Raw genomic sequence first — 25,078 nt, forward strand, 5'->3', positions numbered from 1 at the left:
ACTATGTGGGAGGCGCAGGCCAAGGCAAGAAGTTCATGGAGGGCTGTCTTGAACCCCAATATACAGACAGGCCAAGCTGAGGGTCCCCAGATGCTTGATGGGGGCTAGCCCATTGTACAGACGGGGAAAAGTGAGGCCAGGAGAACGGGGATGTTATGGACCTATTTGCCGTCTACTAGGACGGGGGGCGGCAAACCCCAGTCTGAAAGCCTCTTAAAGAACAAGATAGTGAGTATTCCATTCTGTTGCAACTACTCAACTCAGTGCCGCATCGCCAAACTAGCCCTCGATATGACACACAGATGATGGACATGGCTGCGTTCTGATAAAACTTTATTTACAAAAACAGGTGGCAGGCACTGGGCCCCAGGCCTGTAGTTAGCAAACTCCTGCACTAAAGTATGAGCTCGAGGGGCGCCTGGGTGGCTCCGGCGATTAAGCGTCCCAGGGTCCTGGGATCGAGCCCTGTGTTGGGCTCCCTGCTCAGCGGGGAGCCTGCTTCTCCCTCTGCCCCTCCCCCTGCTTGTGCACGCTCACTCTCTCTCTCTGACAAATAAATAAATAAAATAAAATAAAAATAAAGTATGAACTCCAATGTCTAGAGCAGGGCCAAGCACACAGAGGCTGCTGGACGGCTGCAGGAGAAACCAGGCTCCGAGAGCGTCCCTGTCAGCAAAGAAAGCTGACACCAGATTGTGGGGCGAGCAGTCCGAGGGCCACCTGTACTGGCCCTTGGCACAAATAAAAAAAATGAGGTCTGGGGGGCCTTCCTATAGACCAGCGGTGCAGGAAGGCCCCACGGAGGTCCACGGGCCAGGACTAGGGCAGCCTGGATGTCAGAGCTTGCTGGAAGGACAGGCTCCTGCGCAGACCCCACTGCAGGGGCTGAGAAAGCTGAGGCCCAAGAAGGCAAGAGATCAGAACACACGAGAGAAGGGGAGCTGGCCTTGGAGGTTCAGAGCTGGGGAGAGGGGCCCCTGGGGCTGCCCCCCGACATACCCATTCAGACGGAAAATCTGAGGCCTGGGGAGGCTCTGAGGCCTGGCCAGACCTGTGACTTCAACCCCCACCCCCCTATCATGCCTAACTGGTGTTGCTGGGAGGCCACAACACCCATTTTACAGATGAGGAAACTGAGGCCCCAAGAGGAGGGGACTGAGTCATGAGGGGCATAGAACTGTCCCCATGAAAACAATAGCAGCCATGGCTGGGCCCCCCTGAGAGCAACATGGCGCCATGGGAGACCCCTGCCCCCTCCTGTGGGGGTGGGAGGGCTGTCTCATCTCTCCGTTTCTCATCAAGGGGAACCCACTCTGCAGAACATCTGGGACCTGGTTTCTCAGCCTCCAGGAGAAAGGAAGACAAAGAGAACCTTGGGCTCCACGTCTCCGCTCTTGCCTGGGCCATGCGGGCTTCCAGAACAGGAGCGCTAGCTCTTCCCGGGATATGAGCCCCGTTCCCCGTTCCCCGCCCAGCTCTGGAAAGGCTGCCCTAGACTCTTAGTATTATTGTTGACATTGTTACGATTATTCCGGTTGCTTACAATCTTCCAGGACACAGGGGAAGGCCCAGGGCTCTGCTACCCACTGCGTGATGGGATCCAAGGCCCAGACAGGGGCGGAGACCTGACCTGGGGGTCCCACAGGGTCTCAGGGCCTGTGTGAGGCCCCGAGCCCAGGCCCCCCGAGCCCTGTGAAGGCCATCGGCCGCTTCCTCAGAACAGCCTGGGGTCTCAGGGAAACAGCCGTTCTGGGCTATCAGTCTGCCTGCTGGCTGGATGGGGCTGGGCTCGGTCCCACCTCCAGGGCTGGACACTCACAGGGACCCCCACCCTGTACGCTCTCAGGGCTCTGTGCACCTCTGGCCGGGGATGGGGGGGGGGGGTGCCGGGGCTGGGGAGGGGAACGACCTCAGATTTCACCTATTACCAAGGCTCTGAAAATAGCCTCCCGCCCTGGCCGGGGTGGGGTGGGATGGGGCTCAGCATATGGCAGCCCAGCTCCCCACTCCAATGTCCCCCAAAGTGTGAGTCACCGCAACAGCTGTGGCGGGCACTGGACCTCAGGGCTCTTTCCCGCTGCCCACTCCCCCCACCCCGGCTGGCCCTGCTGAGGCCGAGGGAGAATGCAGGGGGGCCCATCCACGGCCGGTCCCTGTCCAACCTCCACAGGGCTTTCCTGTGCCTGAATGCCACCTGACAGGCCAGCCCCAGAGAAGGGGAGTGACTCAGCCAGGGTCACACAGCCGGTCAGCAGAGCTGGGACCAGAGCCCGGGCTGCCTGGCCGGAGGGGCTGGGGGTGGGGAAGCGAGAGAGGCACAGGTCGCTGCCCCCCATGGAGGGGACGCCAGGGTGGCAGGAGGCCAAGGCAATGGTGTTGACGCTGGGCCATGGCTGCCACCCAAGTTCTGGCGCTTTACTGGGGCAGCGATAAGAGGTAGCTGGGAAGGGGCAGCTGGACGGTCAGCCGGCAGGGGCCGACTGACAGGTCCCCAGACTCCTCTCCTTGAACCCTTTTCTCTCTGAACCCCTCCCCTGGCTCTGGGTCCCACCCCTTCTCTGTGCCCTACTCCCTCCGGGCCCACTCTCAGGAAAGGTGCCAGGGAGGCGGGCAGGGGCGGGAGACCACGTCACCAGTGACCCCAGCTGGTCCGGGAGGAAAGAAGACAAACAGTCTGTAACTGGGTCAGGGACCTGCTGCCCTATCCTCCCTTGTCCTCCCTGGGAGGTCAGCCCAGATAAGAGGCAGGTCTGTCGCTCTCTTTGTCCCACGAGACCTGCCACAACCAAGACATCTTCCCCAGGGCACCTCCCAATGCCCTCACTGGCTGACCAGGCAAAGGAAACAGTCAAGGCAAGCCAGATCCCGAGAATCCTCCCAAACTCCTACACATCCCTCAAAGCCCTGTCTCCAGTGTTCCTTCTCCTTCAGGCAGCCTTTCCTGCTCTCCTCGGGGATCCTCCCAGACCTAGCCTGGACCACACAAGCTGGGGTTCGGAGTCTGGCTCTATTGCTACCCCCCCAAACCTGAGGCCCAGGGCTAAAGCACCCATTTGCCAAGCAGACTCTGCAAGAGAATGAGGTTGGGTGACAAGGGCCTCCATTTTCACCCTTTCTCTGACCCCGGAACAAATCACTGCTCTGCTTTGGGTCTCAGTTTCTCATTCTGTACAATGGGCAGAAAGGGATACGGCAGCTGTGGGGTGTTGGGGGTTTTTGTCAGTTCCTGGTAACCAGAGAGGCAATGTTGGGGGGAGGGGGACCGAGGCCAGGCCGTTCCCAGAAATGCCACTTGGCTCACTGGGACTTCCTGGCCAAAAAGGGCAGCAGCAGCTGGGAGGTAGACACCTGGGTCCAAGCCCTTGCTGGATGGGCTGCACCATGAAGCTCCTATTCACAAACCACAAGTTCTCCAGGAAGGATTCTCTCTCCCTCACTTACTCAGTGACTCACCTAACGTTACTGAGAACTATCTTACCACCTCCTAAATTCGTATCCCAAACTCTTTATTTATTTATTTTTTTATAAAGATTTTTATTTATTTATTGAGAGAGAGAGAGAATGATAGAGAGAGAGCATGAGTAGGGAAGAGGGTCAGAGGGAGAAGCAGACTCCCTGCCGAGGAGGGAGCCCGATGCGGGACTCGATCCCGGGACTCCAGGATCATGACCTGAGCCGAAGGCAGTCGCTCAACCAACTGAGCCACCCAGGCGCCCCTTGTATCCCAAACTCTTATGCGCCCTTCAAAGCCCTGGTTCCAACGTCTTTTCCTCTAGGTTAAGGCCAGGTTAAGCGGCAAACAGCAGAGACTATCCATCTGGCACCAGTCAGCGTCCCTAACCTCAGGTAGTCCCCCCCTCAAGCTCAGAGCATCACAGCTTAGGCTCAACTCCCACCTAACGAGGGTGAGATGCATTTGCTTGTTGGACAAACATTTATTGAGCGCCTACTGTGTGCCAGCTCCGTGCACGGTGCTATGGACCCAGCAGTGACCCGGGCTCAGTCCTCACCTGGATCCTGATCGGGGCAGGGATGGACGTGAAACAAGCTGACAGATATGCAATAAAATGTCAGTTTGAACAAAGCGCTCTGAAGATATTTAAAGGAGTTTGGGGAGGGCCAGGGAATGCCTTAGGGTTGTTTTTTAGCTGGCAGTGGTCAGGGAGGGTCTTTCATAGGAGAGAACACTTGAACAAAGACCTAAAAAATGATGGGCCAGGGTAGGAGCTTTCCAGAGAATGAAAACAGCATGTGCCAAGGCCCTGAGGCAGCACCATGCCTCATGTTTTGCGAGAACACTGAAGAGGGTGGTGTGGCTGAAACCGAGTGGACGAGAAGAAGAGTGGAGGGGGTGAGGGCAGGGAGGTGCTGGGGGCTGGTTGTGCAGGGTCTTGTGGGCCCCTGAGAGGAATCTGGGTACACGGAGCAATGGGAGTTAAAACTTCCCATCAAAGTGACTGGGGAGTCTGAACCCTGGATCTCCTGCCTTCCTTCTTTGTGCCTTCATGTCCCAGGAGGATGACAGGGGCTGAGCCAGAGGGCCAGGGCGTGGGAGAGAGAGTGAGAGAGACAGGGCACGGGGTCCTACCTTCCAGAGGCTGAGCATTTACTGAGCTATCAACTCTGCAAAATAGGGACTATCCTCACGCCTGGTTTCTGGAGGGCGAGACTGAGGCACTGAGCACCGAAGCCACCCACCCAAAGTCATGCAGCCAGGAAGGAGCCAAGCTGGGGCTTCAACCTGCATCCCCGTGACCGTGGACCTCCGGACTCCTCAGCCTGCTCCTGGGCCCTTCAAGCACGTGGTCTGGCCCCGTCGCTGGGACTTCCCAGAGATGGCCATCCTGTACCCCGCCTGCTCTCTCCAAATCCCGTGTGACTCCCTTCCCCTGCTCGGTCCCAGGTCACGGGCCACCTCCTCCTTAGCCAAAGCAGCAGCCCGGCCTGGCCCGGCCCCTGGACTGCGGCCCCTCCAGGACACAGATTTGGTCCTTCTTGTTCACTGCTGTGCCCCCAGCACCCAGATCCCTGGGAGAGCAATCCCATCCTCTGCCTACGTGACACCCATCCAAGCACCCCGCACGACAGAGGATGCTGGCACCCCCACAGGCTTGGCCAGACTCAGGAAGACCCTGGACAAATCCTCAGGGCTCACGGCTGCTCCCATCACCCAGCCCAGGGCCTGGCTCCTGCTGGGCAAACAGCGACAGCAAGGGGAGGGTACGTTGGAAATGCCTCTGAGACATTTAACCCAATTATTAGTTCAGCGACCACCATAATCACAGCCACATTTATTTGGCATGCACTGTATACCAGGCACTGTGCTGAGGGTGAAGCCTCGGAGGAAGGCATGATTGTACTCCGCATCTCACGGGGGCAGAGATGGAGGCTCAGAGAGTTCCTGCTCTCGGCTGGCAGACCCGTCCACTCATTCCTTCGTGCAACAGACATCTGTAAGCGCCTACTGTGTGCCAGGCCCTGCGCTGAGCACCTCACAGGGGTCCTCCCTCCCCGAAGCCTCGGAAGGTCACCGTTGACTGCATTTCACAGCGAGGACAAGGGGGCACGGAGGAGTTAGGTGCCCTGCCCGGCGTCACGCACCGCGAAGCCGAGAACTCAGTTCTGAGCCTCCTGAGCAAGACCTGCGTGCAGATCCGAGGGGCCCTCCCTCGGTCTCTGCCTCCGGGACCCCCATTAGGGCCCATTGGAGGCGGGGCAGGGCTGTGTCTTCGTGGGCGAGGTGGCAGTGAACACGCACGTGTGTGTGCATGTGCGTGGGTGTGGTTCAGTCCCGGGGGAACCCCCCCGCCCCCGCTGCACCGCAGGTCCACATGCCCTGACGGGAGCAGGCAGCACACGCGTGTGCAGGTTGGTGTGAACACGGGCATTCGCATGTGAGGGCTGCGTGGGGCAGGAGGACCCCGGACGTGGTGAGTGTTTCCCATCCATTTGGTGTGAGACAGGGAGGGAGGACAGGGAGGAGAGAGACAGAGACAGAGGTGGGGGGGGAGAGACAGGGAGAGGGAGGAGGAGAGAGAGAGGGGTGGGGGGGTGAGAGAGACAGAGACAGAGGGAGAGAGAGAAGGAGAGAAGGAGGGAGGGAGGGAGACAGAGAGAGAGAAGGAGAGAGAGGGAGAAGGAGAGAGAGAGAGAGGGAGAGAACGCTGACTCGCCAGAATCCCAGCTTCGTGATTTACAAGGCGCCTGGCCCTGGCGCTTGCTGAGGAACCCCTGCCTCCGCAGAGAAGGGAGGAGGGAGAGACACAGACACAGGGACGGAGAGAGGGAGAGCGACCTGGAGCCAGGTTGTGCTTTTTGCAGGAGCCAAGCAGAGGCATCAGACCATGGGTGGGGGGCGCACACGGGGAGCGCCCACCTGCCCAGGCCTGCCTCAACAGCCAAGTGGGGGCAGTGGCCCCAAAGCCAGCCTTGCCGGCCATAATGCTGTGCCACCCAGGGCGGGCCCTGGCCCTCTCTGGTCTTGGCCCCTCTCCCAGCCCCCCAAAGCCCAGGTCAGGCCTAGACCCCACGACCTCCTGCCCCCCCATCCCGCCCCTAGGAGGCATGTAAAAAAAATACCTGCTAAACCCATCAAAAGTCAGGGCCACCCTCCCAGCCTCGGTCTCCCCACTGGAGAAACGGCAGTAAGAGGGGTGCCACGCTGAGAGGGAGCGTGGGGCAGAAATGAAGGGAGGAATGAATGAATGAGGGAGGGGCCCTGGCGGCCGGCGTCACACGGCCTCGGCCCCGGGGAATCCTGGGCACTGCGGCCAAGCGGGATTTGGCCCCAAACCCGGAATAACTAACGTGGCGGTGAGGCGGGCGGAGGGAGGCAGGGAGGGAGGCCCGGAGCAGGGCCAGCGCGGGGAGGCCAGCCTTCCCGCCGCCAGGATTTATGGAAGTAACGGCTGTTCCACACAGTTCCTCTTAAGAGTAAAAGTGAAAAAGCGCTTGAGTCACCACTGAAACAGGGACGGGGCTCCCAGAATCCTCCAGGGCCGCCGCCGCCACCGCCCCCCCCCCCCCGGGGGCGGGCAGGGCCGGGGGCACCGGGGCGCTGGCACCGACAAGGATCCGGGTCGGATCAGCTAAAAGGGAGCTATTTTAGGATGGGCTCAGGTTGTAAAATTAGTCGGGCAAAGGGGGGAGATTGAGGCCCAGAGACGGGGAGACACACGGGAGAGACGGAATGGGGGAGAGGGACACACAGAGACAGATGGAGGCACGGAGAGAGACACGGAGGCAGAGACAGGGAGAGACAGACCCAGAGATCGAGGAGAAACAGAGACGGGGAGAGGGAGATGGAGATGGTCAGAGACGCGGGGTGGCGGCACGCTTAGAGAGACTGAGCCAGACAGCCAGGAGTGCAGGTCCTGCGCGGGCAGTCGGGGTCCTCCCAGGGGGGCTCCCAGCCAGAGATCCCAGCCCAGGCTGGGTCTGCAAGGAGCTCTGGGGGATCACCCTCAGGCTTCGGGGAGCCTGCCAGCGGGTCCTGGGTCTCCCCTCCTGGGTGGGGGACACAAGAGCAGAGCAGGGGAGGGGAGCCCCCCGGAATTTGGGCCACTCCATCCTCACCCTAGCCCTGGGAAGGGGGCTCTCGGGCTCTCTCTGCCTATCTCTGTCTCCTGTCTCCACCCCCCCCACACCCGCCGCTTGCCCCGAGCAACCTCAGGTAGCATTCACTGTCCACCAGGAGCCTGCCTGGCTGATCCTTGCCCTGCTCCTGGGGAGGGCCGAGCCAGGCCCCGTGAGCACACATGCTCACACCAGGGCTCGGGTTCTCACTGCCACCGCCTCTCCTCTCGGCAGCAACGTGGATGAAGGCCTGTCTCCCGAGGAGTCCTGATGGGGGAATTCCAGGGCTCAGTGACAAAAGGCGGCCTTCCAACCTCCTCCCCTGGAATAGCCTCCCTGGCTCAGCCCCCCTGTGTGGCTCTCGGGAGCTGGCAAGCGCGAGAAGGGCAGAGGGGGCGGGGGCGCCCACAGCCACCCAGGCCACCCCACAAGCCCAGAGACTGGGAGGCCCAAGGTCACGCTGCAACCCTCACTAGAACCCTACTTGCACCCGGGGAGCCTTAGGGCAGCTGGGAGGCAGAGGTGGGGCAGCAATGACAACTTCCGGGGGGGCCCCCAAAGTTGTTCAGAAAGGGAAACTGAGGCCTGGACAGGAGCAGGGACTTCCCCAAGGTCACTCAGGGGATCATGGGTAGGACAAGCCCTGAGACCCCCCCGCTCTGCACCGCCCTCTCCTTTTCTGGCGGGAGCCAGGAACTCCCTAGCGCGGCAAGAAAGATTCTACCATGAATGAGGGGGACCCCAAGATCCTGAATAGTGGACCCTCTCCACACAGACTGGCGGTCCCTGGGACCCAAGCTAGGCATAGGCATGCACGTGCTCCCCATAAGGGAGAGAGGAGGGACCGGACACCCAGGCTCCCGCTGGACTCCCACCTCCCAGAGTGCTGCACTTTGCAATCTGGAGGCCACACTGCCCCTCTCTCCAGAGCCTACCTTAGTGCTCAGGAGAAACTGAGGCCGCAACCCCATTGGCCTAAAGACACATAAGGACAGGGGGGGAGCTGGAAGTAGACCGCGGCGGGGGGGGGGGGGGGGGGGGGGGGGGGTTGTCCCAGAGGGAGCTGGAAGAGGAAAGGAGTCCCCCGGGGTGCGGCCTGGGACAGGGGCAGCCGCCCCCTCCCCACACACCCCCTTGCCCGTTGCACAAGGGCTCAGCCCCGGACAGTCTGGGAGCCTGGCCAGGGGTGAGAGGCTACGGGAGGGGGGCAGGGGCAGGTGCCGGGCTGGCGAGGGCGTCCGCAGCGCCGCAGTGCCCGGGCCAGACCCCGGAACGCCCGGCCTCCCGGCTCCTCCCGGCGGCGGTGGCGGCGGCGCAACAATCCAGAATCGATGCGGCGAAAATATCAGATCAGATCGGTGTCGGGGGGCGGGGGGCGCGGGAGACCGAGCCGGGATGTCAGCGCGCCCCCTCCCCCCGCTGCTGGCGCCTCCAACTCCGCGCGCCCCCTCCCCCTCCACGCACACGTGGGCCAATAATGGGGGGAAAGGCGTCCCGGGGCTGGGGTGGCGGGGCACAACCTTGGCGTGGGGGGGGCACTGTCTGGGGAGCACATCCGAGGGATCCTCTCCTCCACAGTGCCGAGGGACCCGCCAGGACCCCTCGATTCCTCCTAGAGGCAGGCCCGGTCAGGGCGGGGGGTCACGCAGAGGCCTGCCTTCGGCTCCCGGGGGAGGGCGCCCCCAGACCTTCCCGGGTGGGGTGGGGGCTAGCGTCCCGCCAGCCTGCACCCCGAGTCCCGCGTCCGCGTGGGGGGAGAGGCCGGGGCGCCGGGGGCGGGGCGGGAGTCCCGAGGGAGGGTCGGGGCGGGGGGTCCCCGGCCCAGCCCATCCCCCACCGGCCCCTGGCCCGCGGCGGGGGCACCCCGGCGGGGCGGCGGGAGGGACGCGCGCCTTTCCCGTCCCGCCTCCTCGGGCTTCCCGACTCCGGGGCCGGCGGCGGGGGGCGCGGGGGGCGCGGGCCGAGCGAGGGGCGTACCTGGGTCAGGCAGAGCGGGGACGAATACATCCCGGGCGCGGCGGGAGGCGCAGGGCCGGCCGGAGCGGGCGCGCTGAACTTACTGAGTCATTTTTCCAAACCCCCCCCCGCGGCCGCGGCCGGCGCGCTCCTCGCCGCCTCCTCCCTCGGTCTCCCTCCTCCCTCCCTCCCGCGCTCGCTCTCTCTCCCTCTTCCTTTCCTGTCCCCCCTCCCTCTCTCCTCCTCCGTCTCTGTCTCTCCGTGTCTCTGTCTCTCCTCCCTCTGGCAGCCTCCCCCCCTCCTCCCCCCAATTTCCCTCCCCTCCCACCCGAACCTCCCACTTCTCAACATCCAACTTTCAAAGAAACGAGGGAAAAAAGAGCGCGAGCGGGGAAGGAAAGCCGCTCCCCCCCCCATGCCCCATGAACCCCCATCATAGCTATTATTACGAATTACGAGCCGCCCTGGTCCCGGGCACCGGACGGGAACCAACCGGCCGCGCAGAGCCCGGTCGCCACGGGTCCCCGAGGACCGCCCACCCGAGTCAAGTGGGGACGGGGTGCTGGGCTGTTGCTGGACACTTTGGGGCCGGAGGTGGATTTTTAGGACCCCCCCCCAACCCTCCCCGCGCTGGCCGGGAAGTTGGAGAAAAGAGCCAAGTTTGGGGGGGGAGGGAAAGAATGAAGAAGTGACGTGTGCAGAGGCCGGCGCCAGCGCGCGTCTTTCCCCTTAAAGATGTACGACCCGGGGTGCAGGGCAGGAGTGGGGGGTCCCACAGCATCCTCTCCCCCTGCTCCCCGGAGAGCCAGACATGGGCTGCAGTTCCCCCCTGGCACAGAGGCTGGCTCCAAGGGCACTCTTGCCCACCCCACCAGTCCCGAAGGTCCCAACTAACCCCAGAGCCTCCAGGAATCTGCTCTCACCCCTTCAGTTAGCACCAAAGGGGAACTACGTGTGTGTGGGGGGTTGCTTTGGCATCCCCCGTTAGTCACCCCAACATCCCAAGAGGATGTGTCCAGAACCTCAGGTTGGCCAGATAAACCCTTGCAGCCTCTTCTCTGGGTGTCCAATAATTCCTACTGAGCCTAGGAGTGTGCCCATTTCACGGATCTGGAAACTGAGGCACGGTGAATGGGTTGGCACCAGGCCACCTGGCCCCAGAACCCACCTTTCTAAAGCTCCATTGTTCTCCCTCTAGAGTAACTGGGCACAGACCTGACCTCCCCCAGTCTCTGCCCCCAGGGTGCCATGACCTCAACCGTCCCCCTTTCACCCCCTGAATCCTCCCAGCTTCAACTGCAGAAGCTCTCATTCCCACCCCACAGACTAGGGTGATGTGTCCCTCTGCCCCTTGGTGTTGTCCCCTCTAAAGTGCACTAACAGTGCCCATTCATGGGGTCCATGGGCATAAGGATAATGACACTTAGCAGAGCCTTGACCTTGGGTCAAATGTGCACCAAGACATTCTTAGAAAGCCTGATGATTTTGATTTGTCTCTCCCGGTGTCCTGATGCCAGATGATACCCTCTTGCCAACTTGGGGCAGGTGCCCCATGCCCAGGGTAATGGGAGGTGCCAGGAACCCTATTATTCTCCCGTGTTATAGGGAGGAAACAGGCTCAGGGTCCCAGGGCTAGACTAGGAGGGAGCAGGGTTCCTACGGAGCACGTATTCCCTGGGCCACACTGACTCCCCACTGCATGTGGGTGTCCGTTATTCAAACAAACAGTGCTTAGCACATCATGAGCACTTCACAAATGTTTGAAAACCCCTTGGCTATCAGGCAGCCGGTGGGGGGGGGGTGCATTTAAAACTCCAGGATGAATGGGGAAAGTCAGGTGTCTAAGAATCCAAATGCCAACATAACATAAAGCAATATTTTATTATTTTTAAATGGCCAGGAACACAGAGCACAAGATTCCAAATTCACAGACATTTAAAGGTTACACTTGACTGCGGAGGGTTCTCCCAGCTCAGCCCCCTCATTCCCGCCCAGCTTGTCACCTGAGCTCCTTTCCAAGGTGAAGTCTGGAGAGCACAGACTGCCCCTCTCAGAGCCTCAGTCTCCACATCTGTAAAATGGCAACAGTGCTGGGACGCATGGAGGAGGGTTGGAGATGGGAGTCCTGAGGTCACCTATGTGAACACTGTGGGCAAAGTGCAGAGTAGAACCTTCTGCAAATTCCTGAACACCAGTGAACTGTTACAAATCTATATATTCTAGTTCGGGTGGGAGGGGCCCTGCGGCGCACACAGTAGGTCCACAGCTGGCCCGCTCTAGCGCAGGCTTGCAGCCTGGTCTACATCTCATCCAGCAGCAGCTACACTCCTGTGTGCCTCAGCTTCCCCTTGGTGAAAAAGGGCGAAGGTAGTTTCCACCCCCTGGGTTATTATGGGTGAACCAGGGACTATTTGGGCTGAGGTCAACTGCACCGAGCAGTTATCCGAACAAAGCAATCGGTGGATTTGGACCTGTTTGTGCAAGGGTCCAGAAGGGGGCCGGGGGGCATGATTTAGCTCCGGGCACTTTGGAGCACAATTTAGCTCATTGGTTAAAAAATTAAAAATGCACTCTCCTTATCATTCATTGTGCCTTCTCTCTAACTGTCCCCGATCCAGACGCACAAGCGTGTTGCCCACTACTCTACCAGTAATGGCAACAATTTGGGAACAGGGCACCGTGTCCCTCTGCGGAGGGCCAGATCAGTAATGCCAGCATGGGCACAGTCTGGAATACTATGCAGCTCCTAAAAGAACAAGAGGCTCCCACCGGCAGGTGCCTCTGGGAGACACACAGCGGGGAAAACAAGCTGGAGACCAGGGCTTCCCACCCGAGGGTGCTCTGGATCCTTCTCGGCTGGGGCTTGGGGCATCCTAAACACTGTGGGGGAGGGGTGCTGAGCAGCATCCCTGGCTGGAGCACCCCCAGTCCTGACCACCGCAGATGTCCCCAGACATGGCCCAGTGTCTCCTGGGGGCAGAACAGTCCCTGGGTGAGACCAACCCCACTCACTGTAAATGCTGCAAATAGACTCAAGATCTCACTGGGGATTGTTTTTACAAAATACGCAAGCATCCTTTATAAGACTATGTACCTGTTACATGTGCAACGGTTCAGAAGAAGCTGAATGAAACCAGAGCATCCCCCGGAGCGGGGACCCACACAGGTAGGGGTGATGAGGCAGGTTGGTTTTCACTTGGAATACTTTGGTATACTCTTTAGATGTGCACGAATGGTCTGTCTCATTAAAAACAAACTTTTAAAAAAGTGAGTGGCATTCACAGAGCAGCTCAGGCAGGGACCACAGGTGCCCACCTAGTAACTCCAGAGCGACCACCCCCTAGAGAACAGAGGACACAGCACCGTGCCAGGCCTTGGGAACGCACACTTGGGACAACGTCACTCCTCTTCGGCCCTTGTGTGCTCCCATTTCACAGAGGAGAAACTGAGGTTCTAGAAGGGGACGCTGAGGTCTTTGGTCTTGGTAAGTAAAGGCAGGACGGGACACAGGGCTGGCAGAGACACGCAGCACATACACCATGCCACACAATACTCACGTCACAGGAATACAGACACACACAGTCACACACCAGTGACACAAACACATAAAGATTCGCCTGAACGCAGGCCCACCCACAAACACAGACGTCCCCACACCTAGCCTCAAGCCTCACGACAGAAGGGCACCAGGGACTCACAGGCTCACACAAGGCACACGCATCCACACAGACTCGGGCACACTCAGGAGACACACAGACCCACTCGAGTGCACACACAGCCATGACCACAACACACGTACACTCCTTCACAATCACACACTCACACCCAAACACAACCATACACACCTAGGATCACACCCACCCACGAGCAGAACCGCTCCCAGTATCCCTACGCAGGCGTGGGGGCCCATATGTGAAATAACCACATCCCTGCTCCTCCCCCATGCAGTCCCATGGACACCCCCAACCCGCGCCCCCCCCCCCCCGGCCCCCGCAGCCGGGCTCAGAGCTCTCCAGGTCCGGCTGGAGGCCGGGGCGGGTGGGGTGGCTCCTCTCCACTCTCACAAGTGCAGGTGCCTGTCTGCGTGTGGTTGCGTGTGCCCCTCTGTGTGCGTGGCATTATGTACGCCTGTGTCATGGGTGTGAATGTTCCTGTGCCACTGCACCGGGTGGGGGACAAGGGGAGAGGCTTGCACTGGGGAGGGCAGCCCAGGTGTCCCACTGCACAGGAGTGTGGTGGGAGTGTTGTGTTCCAGCGCTGGGGGCGAGTGCAGGGGAGGGTGAGGACTGGCAGGGGGTGGGAAGTTTACCAGACTATGGGACCCTGAGGGTTGGGTGCCAAGGTACGCCTGTGTCCATGTAGGACGCCTTTTTCCCTTTCCCAAACAGCACCCCAAAATGGGATGCACGTTCAAAGAAAAAAGCAGAGACTCCGGCCTGGCCTTGGTGCTTTTATATTTAGAAAATTATATAAAGTGCCCTGGCGTGGGGGTGGGGGTGCAGCGGGGATTCCCCTGTAGGGGAGAAAACAACACTTTGTGCCCGCCCCGTCTGTCCTCGTAGGGGGCAAGTGCAGGGAGGCAGGACTGGGAGGGTGGTAGCTCCTAGCATAGAGAGGATGAGGGGGTTTCCTTGGCCACCCTCCTGAGCCCGACCTGGCCCGCGCGCTTCTGTTACCGGCCATCCCTCGGGACCTCTTCCGCCGCGGAGTGGGGGGACCCCCACCGCCCCGCCTCCCTCTGGGGCAGGTCCCCGCGCACGCGCAGCCCCTGGCGGGAGAAGGAGCCGCCACCGTGTGATCGTGTCCCGGCGCCACCTCGTGCCCGATCCTCAAGCCAGGACCACCTGGGGCCTCGCGGATGGGGTACCCCGAGTCGGAGGGAAGTGGAGGGGACGGTGTGTGGGGGGTGAGATGAGGGGACAGAGCTTTGGCATGGTAGAGGAAACACCCGTCCCTCACTCAGCAACCCCGGTTACAGGAAAAAAGGAACTGGGGGTGGGGGCGAGGGACAGTGTAGACCCATCCCCAGGAATAGTCACTCGGCGCTAATCACACGCACACAGTGACACCCAACTGTCCCCTGGGACACAGGGACACGACACAGTTCCCCATTCACCAGCAACCCCCTAACCGCCACACATTCACATGGGGATACCCCACGGGTCACCCAGGGACATCACGGCCCTCGGGGACACACAACCCCGCCGTAGAGCTTCACAACACCTTCCCACAGGGACGCACGGTTACCCAGACACACACACTGTCCCTTAGCCGCACAATGCTCTAACACACACGCAACACAACACACACAGCCACGTGGATGCGCAGACACACACAGACACATAAAGGAGAGGACTCGACGCCTCGAGACCCACGGACCCATGGCCAGAGACGGGACCACCCAGCCGTACAGACACGCGGGCGCATCCCCGGCTTCCCGTGCTGACCCGTTTGGGAGCACAGAAGCCCCCAAACGCACCCCTCGAGTGCCGGATGCCAACGACGCCCGCGGACTGGACACCGGAACCCTCAAGTGCAGCCACCGACGCTAGCGGGCCTGGGGCGCGCCGGGCCGAGACCCGGTGACCCCTCCCGGCTGGGACCCGGCGCGCGCCGCGGAGGGGCCGGGGTCGACCCGGGGGCGGGGCTCAGGCATCGCAAGGGCGGGCGGGGTGGCGGCCCCCGCGCGGCGCCGAGCGCAGCCGCCCGCCCGGCTCCAAGTTCAAGGCGCCCGGCGGCGGCCGCTGCGCGCTCTCCGCCCCTCTCCGCAGCGGCCATTTTCCGCTAGCTGGCGCGCGGCGCTTGCCCGGGCCGGGGCACCCCGCGGGGGCCGCCGCGACCCCCGCCCCGCACGGCCCCGGGCGGGCGCCCCCTCCTCGGCCCACGCTCCCCCGCGGCCTGCGCGCTCGGGGGTCGTGCGCTCCGGGCCGCGCCCTCCCGCCTCCGGCCCGGCCAGGGAGGAGGCGGGAGCCGGGTCTGGGGGGGACCCTCTCCCGGGAGCCCCGCCCTCCCCGCTAACTCCGCGGCGCCCGCCAGGGGCCCCCCACTTGGGGTCCCCCGCTGAGCCCCGCGCGCCAGCTCCGCCCCCAGCCGCGGGGGGGGGGAGGAGATCGGCGGGCGGGGGTCCCGCAGCCGCGGTCGGTGTGTGGGGGGGTCCCCGCCTCGAGCCCCTCCCCTGGGCGGCCCCCGCCCCCTGCCCCCCCCAGACCTTGCAACTTTCGCCGGGAGCCCACGCACCACCCCAAAAACTCCCCGGGCGAAAACGAAAGTGGGGGCGGCGACGTACCATGGCGCTGCTGCGAGGAGGCGAGGCCGGCGCCGGAGCGAGCGCGCTCGGTCCCCGGCGAGGGGGGGCCGGAGGCGGCGGGAGGAGGCGGCGAGGGAGGGCGCGCGGGGGAGGGAGCGAGCGCGCGAGGGAGGGGGCGCGCCGCGCCCGCCCCCCCGGCCCGCAGGACCCTCCCCTCGGCCCGCCCTCCCCCCGGCCCCGCGCGCCGCCCGCGCCTCAGGCCGCTCCGCGCCCCGGCTCCGGCTGCGGCTCCATCCCCGGCCCGGGCCGCGCGAGTGGAGGCCGAGCAAGCGGCCGCCGCGGCGGGTCGTGGGGCCCAGGTCGGGCTGGCTGCGGAGGAAGCGGATCCACCTTCGCCGCGGCGCGCGCGCGCTCACACACACTCACACACTCACACACACACACTCACACACTCACACGCAGAGGGCTCAGGGACACTCGCGGCCCGGGCCTCCTCGACTCCGACACGGACACACAACGCACACCGACGCGCGCAGACCCACACAGTCGCGCTTGCAGCTTGTTACAGACACACACAGCCTGCGGTGTCATCCAGACACGCGGGGACCCACACTCACGGCCGGTGGGGTGTCTCGGACGCACACCTCCTGCAGGATGCCACGAACACAGACTCACACGGCCTGCGGGTGTCACCCAGACACTCGGGGACTCACATATTCACAGCCTGTGGGGTGTCACCCAGACAACCACAGGCTCCACGCTGTCACACACAGACTCACAGCCTGCAGGGTGTCACCTGGACGCTCACACAGATTGACAATCATAGAAAGACACTCCAGACCTCGGACTGACCTGCACACCGACCCCCAGGACCCCTCCCCCAGGCGAGCGCGCCAGCCACCCGGGCCCGTGAGCGCAGGTGTCCCGGATACACGCAGTCACAACAAGCACGCATAGGGGGGAGACGGGACAGATGGGGACACAGACAGAGACTCGGACACCGAGGGCGACAGACCTGGGGGGCGGGGGTCCCCTGGGGGTCCCGCAGGGGCTCCAGCGGGGCGGGGGGCGGGGAGCGCGCGCGGCGGCTTCACAGGTTGGGGGTGAGCGGGCGCCCCCTCCCCGGGTCAGGATTAATGGTGGCGCCTCGGCAGCGGGGGGAGGGGCGGGGCCGAGGAGGGTCAGCCCCCCGCCCCTGCCGCGCGGGCAGCGGTGAGCTGGGACGCTGTGCCGCAGCGCCCCCCCCATCCCTGAGCGCTCTCCCGCAGTCCCCCTCCTCCCGCAGCCGCAGCGCAGGCACCGCCCCCTCCCCCCCTCCCTGGCTCTGCGTCTGGCGCAGCTGGGGGACGACGGGAGGGGTCTTGCCCGAGCCCGGTGGGTGGAGGAGATTCTGTTATCGTCCTTCTGTCCGGGTTTCCCTCAGCCTGCGACCCCAGTTCCCCGCACTGGGGCTCCAGGATTCAGGGACTCTTTTGGAGAAGTGGTTCCCAGCTCCCCCAGGGAGGACGCCAGGGTTTAGGGTGGGGGCCGGCGGCATCTCAGGACGAGACTCAGGCCCTGGACCGCCCTTCTGGAGCCATGGCTGACTCTGGGGGCTTCTGGAAGTTGATTCTGCGGTTCTGTGTGCGCGGCTGGGCATCCCAGAGGCTGGGAAATCTCAGACAAATGGGATATGACAGCAAGCCTGCCTACATAGTAGGTGCTCAGTAAGTCTGGGCTACGCGGAGCAGATCTCCACCAGGCCCGGAGCACCCGCTCTGAGAGCTGAGGTCTCCTCGCCTCTGCACGCTCTCCCAGTGTTTCAGAAGGGAAAACTGAGGCCCAGAGAGGGGACCTCATCCTCCCCCCTTTCAACCAGCCTGTCGGAAGCTTGAGGACCCTAATCCTAACGCCTTCTTCAGGGTTCTCCGCGGGTGGGAGGGGAAGGTTCTGCAGGTGGCCTCCCCTCTCACAGACGTGAAGCCAGAGGAAGTGGGGTGGCTACTCTGGCTCTGGGGAGGGAAGGGTTAAGTGGATAGAGACCCCTTCCCCCACCCTCTGTCTCTCTCACCCTCTCCCTCTTTCCAACCCCCCCCATCTCTAATCTGCCTCTGTTAATCCCCAGCTTGAATCCTCTGCCTCTCCCTCTTAGGGACCTGAGAGGAAGGGTGGGGGGGAATGGGTTGATAGCTGCCAGACCCCAGGGATTGGAGCCCAGAGGATAGTCAGGGGGGCACAGAAGCAGCCCCCACCATCACTTTTCCCAGAGGCCACCCCTGGGCTGCAGGAACAGTGCTTTATGGGAGCAGCTCTGTTACCCTTCCCAGCAACCCTATGAGGTGGGTGTTAGTAACTCCATCCCCATTTCATGAGGGGGAAACTGAGGCCCAGGGAGGTTTAGACAAGTGCCCAAGGTCACCCAGCTGGTCTGGAGGACGCTTTCCTGACTAACGTCCTCATAATTTTAGCTTCTTTTGTGATCTGAATAGGCTGAGCATCTCTCAAATCATCAACTCCTGTTTCCTGAGTTTCTGCTTCTGCAGAACAAGGACCCCCCCCTTTCCTCCAGATGTGTTGGCCTGCTGTGCTTTTACTCCATTACATTCCTGGGAGGCAGACTGAGTAGTAAACGTATGAAAAGTGTCCAGCCTTACAAAGACCAAAGAAAGGATAGCAACACGTAAGAAAATACCATCTCTGGCGCTCATCAAAGTAGGTAAAGATTTTTACATTGATAAAAGCTAGTGCTGGTGAGGATAGGGTGAAGCAGGCATTTTCATAAATTGCTTGGAGGTGAATGTGTGTATCAATTGGGAAAGCAGGTTGGCATGCATGGCAGAGGCCTAAGACAAGTTCAGGCCTCATGGTCCAGCTTCTGGGAGTCTGTCTCCAACTTAACGTATGATTGCCCCCGAAGATGTCCTTCGCCATATGCTTGTGAAAATTGCTACAAAACCGTGTTTCTCAGCCCTTTTTTCATGATATTCCCTCTTGACTTTTTCTTTCCTGATCACCTCTCACTATACTGCGTATAGACTGAATGTTTGCCTTTATGCTTTATGCATATCTGTGTTTTGTACATTAGAAGAGTAAGATCTTATGTACCCCCCACCCCACCCCAGGACCAATTTCTGCCCCTGTTGAGAATGCATGTCACCAATCATGGTGTAGCCTTCTGATGAAATGTGATACGGTCCTTTAAAAAGAATGAAGTTCCATTAAGAACAAGACAACTACTCAAAAGGAAAAACATGCAGAAAGCATGAACAGGCATACTACGAATGATGAGACAGGAGTGGTCAACAAGGGCATAATGAGATGTCCAGCCTCTTTGAGGATCAAGGGAATGCATGGTCAGGCCATAACAAGGCCCCGTGTCCCCCTTATCATGGCCATAAATTAAAAATGTCCAGCGATGGGGCGCCTGAGTGGCTCAGTCGTTAAGCGTCTGCCTTCGGCTCAGGTCATGGTCCCGGGGTCCTGGGATCGAGCCCCACATCGGGCTCTCTGCTCAGCGAGAAGCCTGCTTCTCCCTCTGCCTGCCGCTCCCCCTGCTTGTGTTCCCTCTCTCGCTGTCTCTCTCTCTGTCAAATAAATAATAAAAATAAAAAAAAAAAAATGTCCAGCGATACCAAATGTCAACAAGATTGTGGGTACACAGAGCACTTCCACACCGCATCGACTCTGGAAAACAGACTGACATGCATCACAACACTGGCCATCCACAGGCCACGTAACGGCCTTTCCTCTCCCGGATACCTATCCACAAGAAACCTTTGCTTGTTGCTTCCGGGAAACATGCCCCACAATGGTCATCACTGCACCGTGAAGAAGGCAAAAACCCAGAAACCACCCAAATGCCCATCACTGAGAGAGTGGAGAGATGCATTGTGGGAAATTCACCTCCTGGCATATTCATCAGTGGCCCAGCGGTGTCCTCAGCCACAGGTGAACAGTGTAGAGGGACGGAGCAACAGGACATCCATTGGGCAGTGAGCCCCCCAATGTTCCACACAGCATGATAGCCTCCTTATGAAGTTAGAGTACTTGAAACGAAATGACAATTCATAGCAATTGGAGATATGCTTATTTTTAAGCAGGGGGAAAGGATGAATTCCAGATGGAGGAGTGTGGTCACTTTCAGAGGGAGAACCCAGACAGCAGGATGGGGTTATTACTAAAATTCTCTTTATCCAGGTGGTGTTGAGCTGGTGGGTATTTATTCTATTAGCAAACTTTAAAATTTATGGATAAATGGAACTGTGATGAGAGTAAGTCATGAGTCAGACTGGGACTGAACTCATTCTGGCATCTAAAGCCCAAACAAAACGCTGAACCACTAGCTCAGAAGGACGTGTGAGAGGAAACTGTCAGCTCCACGCGGCAGGGGTAGGGGGTGTCCTTCTGGTTAGTTCATAGCTGCATCCCTGACACTGAGAACAGCTCCTGGTACATAGTAGGTGCTCAATAAATCTTTGTTGCATGAATGAAAGCCTCAGAGGGACCAAAGGCCTTGTAAAATCCCATTTTAAAAACAGATCACAGGGGTGCCTGGGTGGCTCAGTCGGTTAAGCATCTGACTCTTGATTTCAGCTTGGGTCATGATCTCAGGGTTGTGAGATCGAGCCCTGTGTCGGACTCCATGCTGGGCATGGAGCCTGCTTAAGATTCTCTCTCTCTCCCTCTCCCTCTCCCTCTGTCCCTCCCCACCTCCCACTCTAAAAAAAAAAGAAAGAAAAAAATCACACATGTATATGCGTATATAATGTATTGACTTGTATTATATATTATATATGTATATAAAGTGTATAACAACATGTATGTATTCATGGGTTCATTATTTATGTAGTGTATATAAAACGTCTATGCTTTAAATATGTTATGTATAATACATATATATGTATGTAACATGTCTTATATAAAATGTATATGCATTCAAAGCTATTATGTATTGTTATATATCATATAATGCATATTCATATATTATGTATGTGTATATATTAAATATGTTAATTAAATAATTAAACATATTTAAAAGAATCACACACACCGCTCCCCCCCCCCCCCCCCCGCCCAGGGTTACTCAGTCATAGCACTGGCGTGAACCGATGTCCGAGATGCTTTGCTACGGAGGGGAACCCAAATCGCTGAATGATGAAGACATCCTTCCAACATTTATGGCTGAGCATAGCCAGAGCCACACGGGGCCGCGGAAGCAGGCCCCCCAACCCCCCGTGGGGCGGGAGCCATGCCTAACCCCATTCTGCAGTTGTGGGAACTGAGACCCAGAGAGTTACTAATTACCCAAAGTTCCTCTCTCCTCAGCCCTGCCCCAGGAGCACAGAAGCAGTCCTGGACAATAAGTAAACCCATGGGCGCGGCCACGTGTCTGGCTTCTCTCTCTCAGCATAATTGTTTTGAGGTTCATCCATCTGTCACGTATCCCAATAGCTCATGCCTTTTTATTGTTGGCTAGTGTCCCCTGTCCGGACAGGTCACAGCTTGCTTATCTGGCTCACCTGCCGATGGGCATCTGCGGTGTTTCCTCAGCCTGTTACAAATAAAGCTGCTGGAACTTCTGGGTGCAATGTCTTATGAGCCTTCCCTTTCATTCCTCCTGGTGAATGTCTGGGAGTGGAATGGGTCACAGGCTGAGTGCGTTCATACAGAAGTGTGTGCACTGCCGTAAGCTTTCCTTTCTCCTGGGTGAAGACCCAGGGGTAGAACGCTGGATCCCGGGGTAGTAGGCGTGTGTCTGGCTTTTTAAGAACTTGCCAAACTGTTTTCCAAAGTGGTGGTACTACCCACCAGCAGGGTTGGGGAGTCCTCGCTGCCCCACCTCGGGTGGCTGAGCTTGAACAAACAGAGCAGCAGATGAAGGGGAAAAGTGGCAGCAGTGGTGGGGGCTGAGGTAGTGGGCAAGATGACGGATGGAATTAAGCAGGGGCTGGATTATGCAGGGACTGAATAGGTTCTTGTTTGCAAAGTGCCTAGAACAGGACCCGGCATGCAGCGAAGGATAGAGAGTCCGATGCGTGAAAACAAAGCCAGCTGGAGGTGTGAGGCTGTGCGCCCCCACCCCACGGCTCTACCTTAGCACCTGGGAATAACCTGAATGCCCAGCGGTAGGGGATTGTAGAGGAAATGTCACAGGATGGGGGAGTCAGGCAGGCTTCCCAGAACGGTCAGTGGTGTGGGAAAAATGGTGGTGATGTGACTTTAAAGGGGGAAAAATAGCATGTGATTTTTGTACAAACCACATATTTCATAACAATAGTGAGTACAAGTATACCAAGCTCATTTTGTGCCCTGTACTGTTCAAAGTTACTCAGGGGTCAAACACTTCCGTAAAGAGCCAGAGATTAAATATTTTCGGCTTTGCCAACCACGTGGTCTCTGATGCACCTACTCAGCTTTGCCCTTGTAGCTTGAGAGCCAAAAGCCACCAGGATGGCATATCAACAGATGGGCCGTGTACCAATAAAACTTTATGAACACCAAAGCATAAATTTCACATAACCTTCACAAAATATTATTCTTTAGATTTCTTACAACCATTTAAGAATGCAAAAATAATTCTTAGCCCGCGTTGCACACAAAAATATCTGGCCCCTGGAATGTAGTTTGCTGATTCCCGCATTAACTCATCGCTACTGCTCCATGGGAAAGAGAACTGTCATCATTCTCATTGTATGGATGAGGAAACTGAGACACAGAGAGGTTGAGAGAATTGTCCAAGGTCACACAGCCAATATGTGGGAAGCCTGGGATTTAAAGCTGGGCAGTGTGGCTCACAAGGGCCATCTGCCTAACTCCCAGACAGTCTTGCCTTCCAGCCGTTAGCTGTGTAAAAGGGTAGGAAAAGAGAAAGGTGGAGGGGGGAATAGTCCAGGAGAAAAGAGATCACAATTGCAACAATGGTGTTAGACGATTTTTTTTTTTTTTTCTAAACTCTTTCTCCTTGTCAATGTTGCTGTGGGAGGTGTTACTATAATGGGGGGGAGGGGTGTTCAGACTTTGCAACAGAAGCCAGTGTCCTCACCTTTGCAGGACTTTCTCAGCCCTCAGATGTTCCCTCTGCAAAGTCTCATCACCCCCCACCCCTTGAATCCTCCGGAACCTTGGAGGTTAACTATAGCAGGTATCATTATGCCCATTTTATAGATGAGGAAATTGAGGCCCGCAGGTGGCCCAGGAGCCCTGATAACAGCTTTCATTGTGTAGGCAGCCATTTCCGGCTATTATCCCATTTAGTGCTCAAACAGCCCCGGAGGCAGGCAAGGGAGGCCTGATTAGCATGTTTGGTAGAAGAGACCTCACTCAGGCCAGGAGAAGGAAATGACTTGCCCAGAGTCACACGGTGGGGAAGCTGGTGTGACCAGGTCTGCTGGGGTCCTGTTCCCTCGGGAATGCTGGGACTGCCCTGCACGCTGGGTGCCAAAGCTCTCGGTGCAGGGAGCCGACCACCAGCTTAGGTGTGTCCCCTGGGACCCCTACCGCCTGGTGCCCCTTTCTCAAGGCTCTCCCCTCTCTGGTGTCTGTCTCTGGGGGTGGGGGGGCTGGACTTGAGATCTTCGTATTTTCGGCCTTGCCGTAGCCCTCCCCGAAACTCTGGATTGGGCCTGGCACAAGCTAGATCCTCAGAGCCGAAATGAGGGTGAGGCACTTATGGGGGCCTGCAACATTGCAGGGAGGGGGGCACCAAAAACTCAGTCCTCAAGATGGCTAATCTCTGAACACAATCTTTTCAAGAATCAAAATGAATGCGGACAATCCACAACTAACAAAACAATCCTGTTTAAATAAAGACAAGGTCAGTATCACTGATTTGTGGTTTTTGGCCTCAGGCTTGCAGCTGGTACCCCTCAGCCCTGGAGGTCCAGGGGGATGGAAGGCCAGATCCAAGGGGGCCTGGAGGGGGCCCTGCGGTGGATGGGAAGGGCATCCCAGGCAGAGGGACCAGCTCAAGCAAAGGTGTGGAGGCAGCTAAGTCTGTTGAGTAACCAGCGGGAGAGGGGGCTACCGCAGTCGGGCGGGGGGGGTGGTGGTGGAGCTTGAAGGCCATGTGCGCTGTCCTTTGAGGAGGCTGCCCCCTTTTCTGCAAAATGCAGGGATGCGGGTGGATGATGAGAGCCTCCAAACTCCCTTCCCGCCACCCCCACTCCCAGCCACCAAGCGCAAGGCCAGGAGTGTGATTTTCAGGGTGAGCCCAGCCTAGGCTTCGTTCCAATCCCTTCTTCCTGCCAACAGCTCTCTCTCCTCCTTTTGATTCTGTTGGAAAAAAAAAAAAACCTCTCCCTACCCCCCCCCCAACCGCTGCCGGGAGGAATCTGACCTGGCAGAGGGCCCGGGTCTCCGCCCTCCCCCAAGCTGTCCTCTGCCAAGTGCAACGTGGCCAAACCAGGGGACCCTCTGCGGATGGTACCCCCCACCCTGGGCACAGAGGTGTGGAGGAGCTCCCTGCCTCGGTTTCCCCCCAGGAGGGCAGCAGGGCTGCTCCAGGGACCCCTGGCCCCCTCCAGGGCTCAGCTCCACACGCCACCCCACCCCCACCCCCCCGACCTAAGACCATCTGTTCATCATTGAGAACCTCAGCACTGGGGTTTCATTGGCGGAGAGATTCTGGAGCTAAGGGGCAAATCCTGGGTCCAAAGTGGAGGAGGAGAGGGCTGGCCCAGGCCTCAGCCACCTAACCCCCTTGGTCCGAGCTGGGCTTCTGGGCCGGGTGAGCTTTCGGGACCCCTACACTTGTCTACACACACCCACATGGACCCATCTCCTCTGTTCCCCAGGAACAGGGCTGGATGACTTCTGACACTGGCTAGAACCAAGGCCCAGCCAACCGTTTAGCCAGGGCTCGCCAGGCCACAGAACCTCTCCACAAACACAAGCCGGGTGTCGTCTTGGTTACTCCCCCACCTCTAGTTCAAACAGAAATCCCGTGGACCTATAAAGAGGGCCGAAGCCTGCTGCGGGTGGCTGTTCTTTCACCAGCACATGGGGGCCCGTCCAGCCTCTCGAGGCACAGTGGGGGGACCCCCGCCTGGTTCTCCTTGCCATGCCTGCTCCTCCCTCTTGTAGCCCAATGAACCCCTGGGGTTCCCCTAGGGCTGGGGGGTGGGGCAGGACAGACACTGGAACTTGAGGTGGGGGGGAGAATAAGGGTACTTATAGTCATCGTTCATGAATTCATTCATCGACATTTGTTGAGCACTTGCTCTGTGCCAAGGGCTGTTCTGGGCCCTGAGGATGCAGCAGGGAACAAAAAGCCAAAATTTCTGCCCTCATGGAGCTGAGGATCCAGTGGGGGAGACAGATGGT

General features: G+C 59.3%; 1 protein-coding gene across 6 annotated transcripts in view; it reads right to left on the reverse strand.

Annotated features, from left to right (window-relative positions):
- The window catches only part of NFIC (nuclear factor I C), a 69,120-nt gene extending 53,147 nt beyond the window's left edge, over positions 1-15,973 (reverse strand). For 2 of the 6 annotated variants that reach the window (XR_013442223.1, XM_036116095.2), the window contains exon 1: positions 9,553-9,710. Coding sequence is in view for 4 of the 6 variants with exons in the window: in XM_036116095.2 (XP_035971988.1) it covers positions 9,553-9,582 (30 nt within the window). In the remaining 2 variants the exon portion in view is untranslated. Of the gene's footprint in view, positions 1-9,552; positions 9,711-9,980; positions 10,000-15,817 lie in introns of those variants that run through there. The other 4 variants (XM_036116098.2, XM_036116097.2, XM_036116096.2 and 1 more) reach the window with 3 other exon arrangements.
- Positions 15,974-25,078: the final 9,105 nt, after the last annotated feature.

The sequence above is a fragment of the Halichoerus grypus genome, chromosome 1 (genome assembly GCF_964656455.1).
Source record: "Halichoerus grypus chromosome 1, mHalGry1.hap1.1, whole genome shotgun sequence".
NCBI classification, from domain to species: Eukaryota; Metazoa; Chordata; class Mammalia; order Carnivora; family Phocidae; genus Halichoerus; species Halichoerus grypus.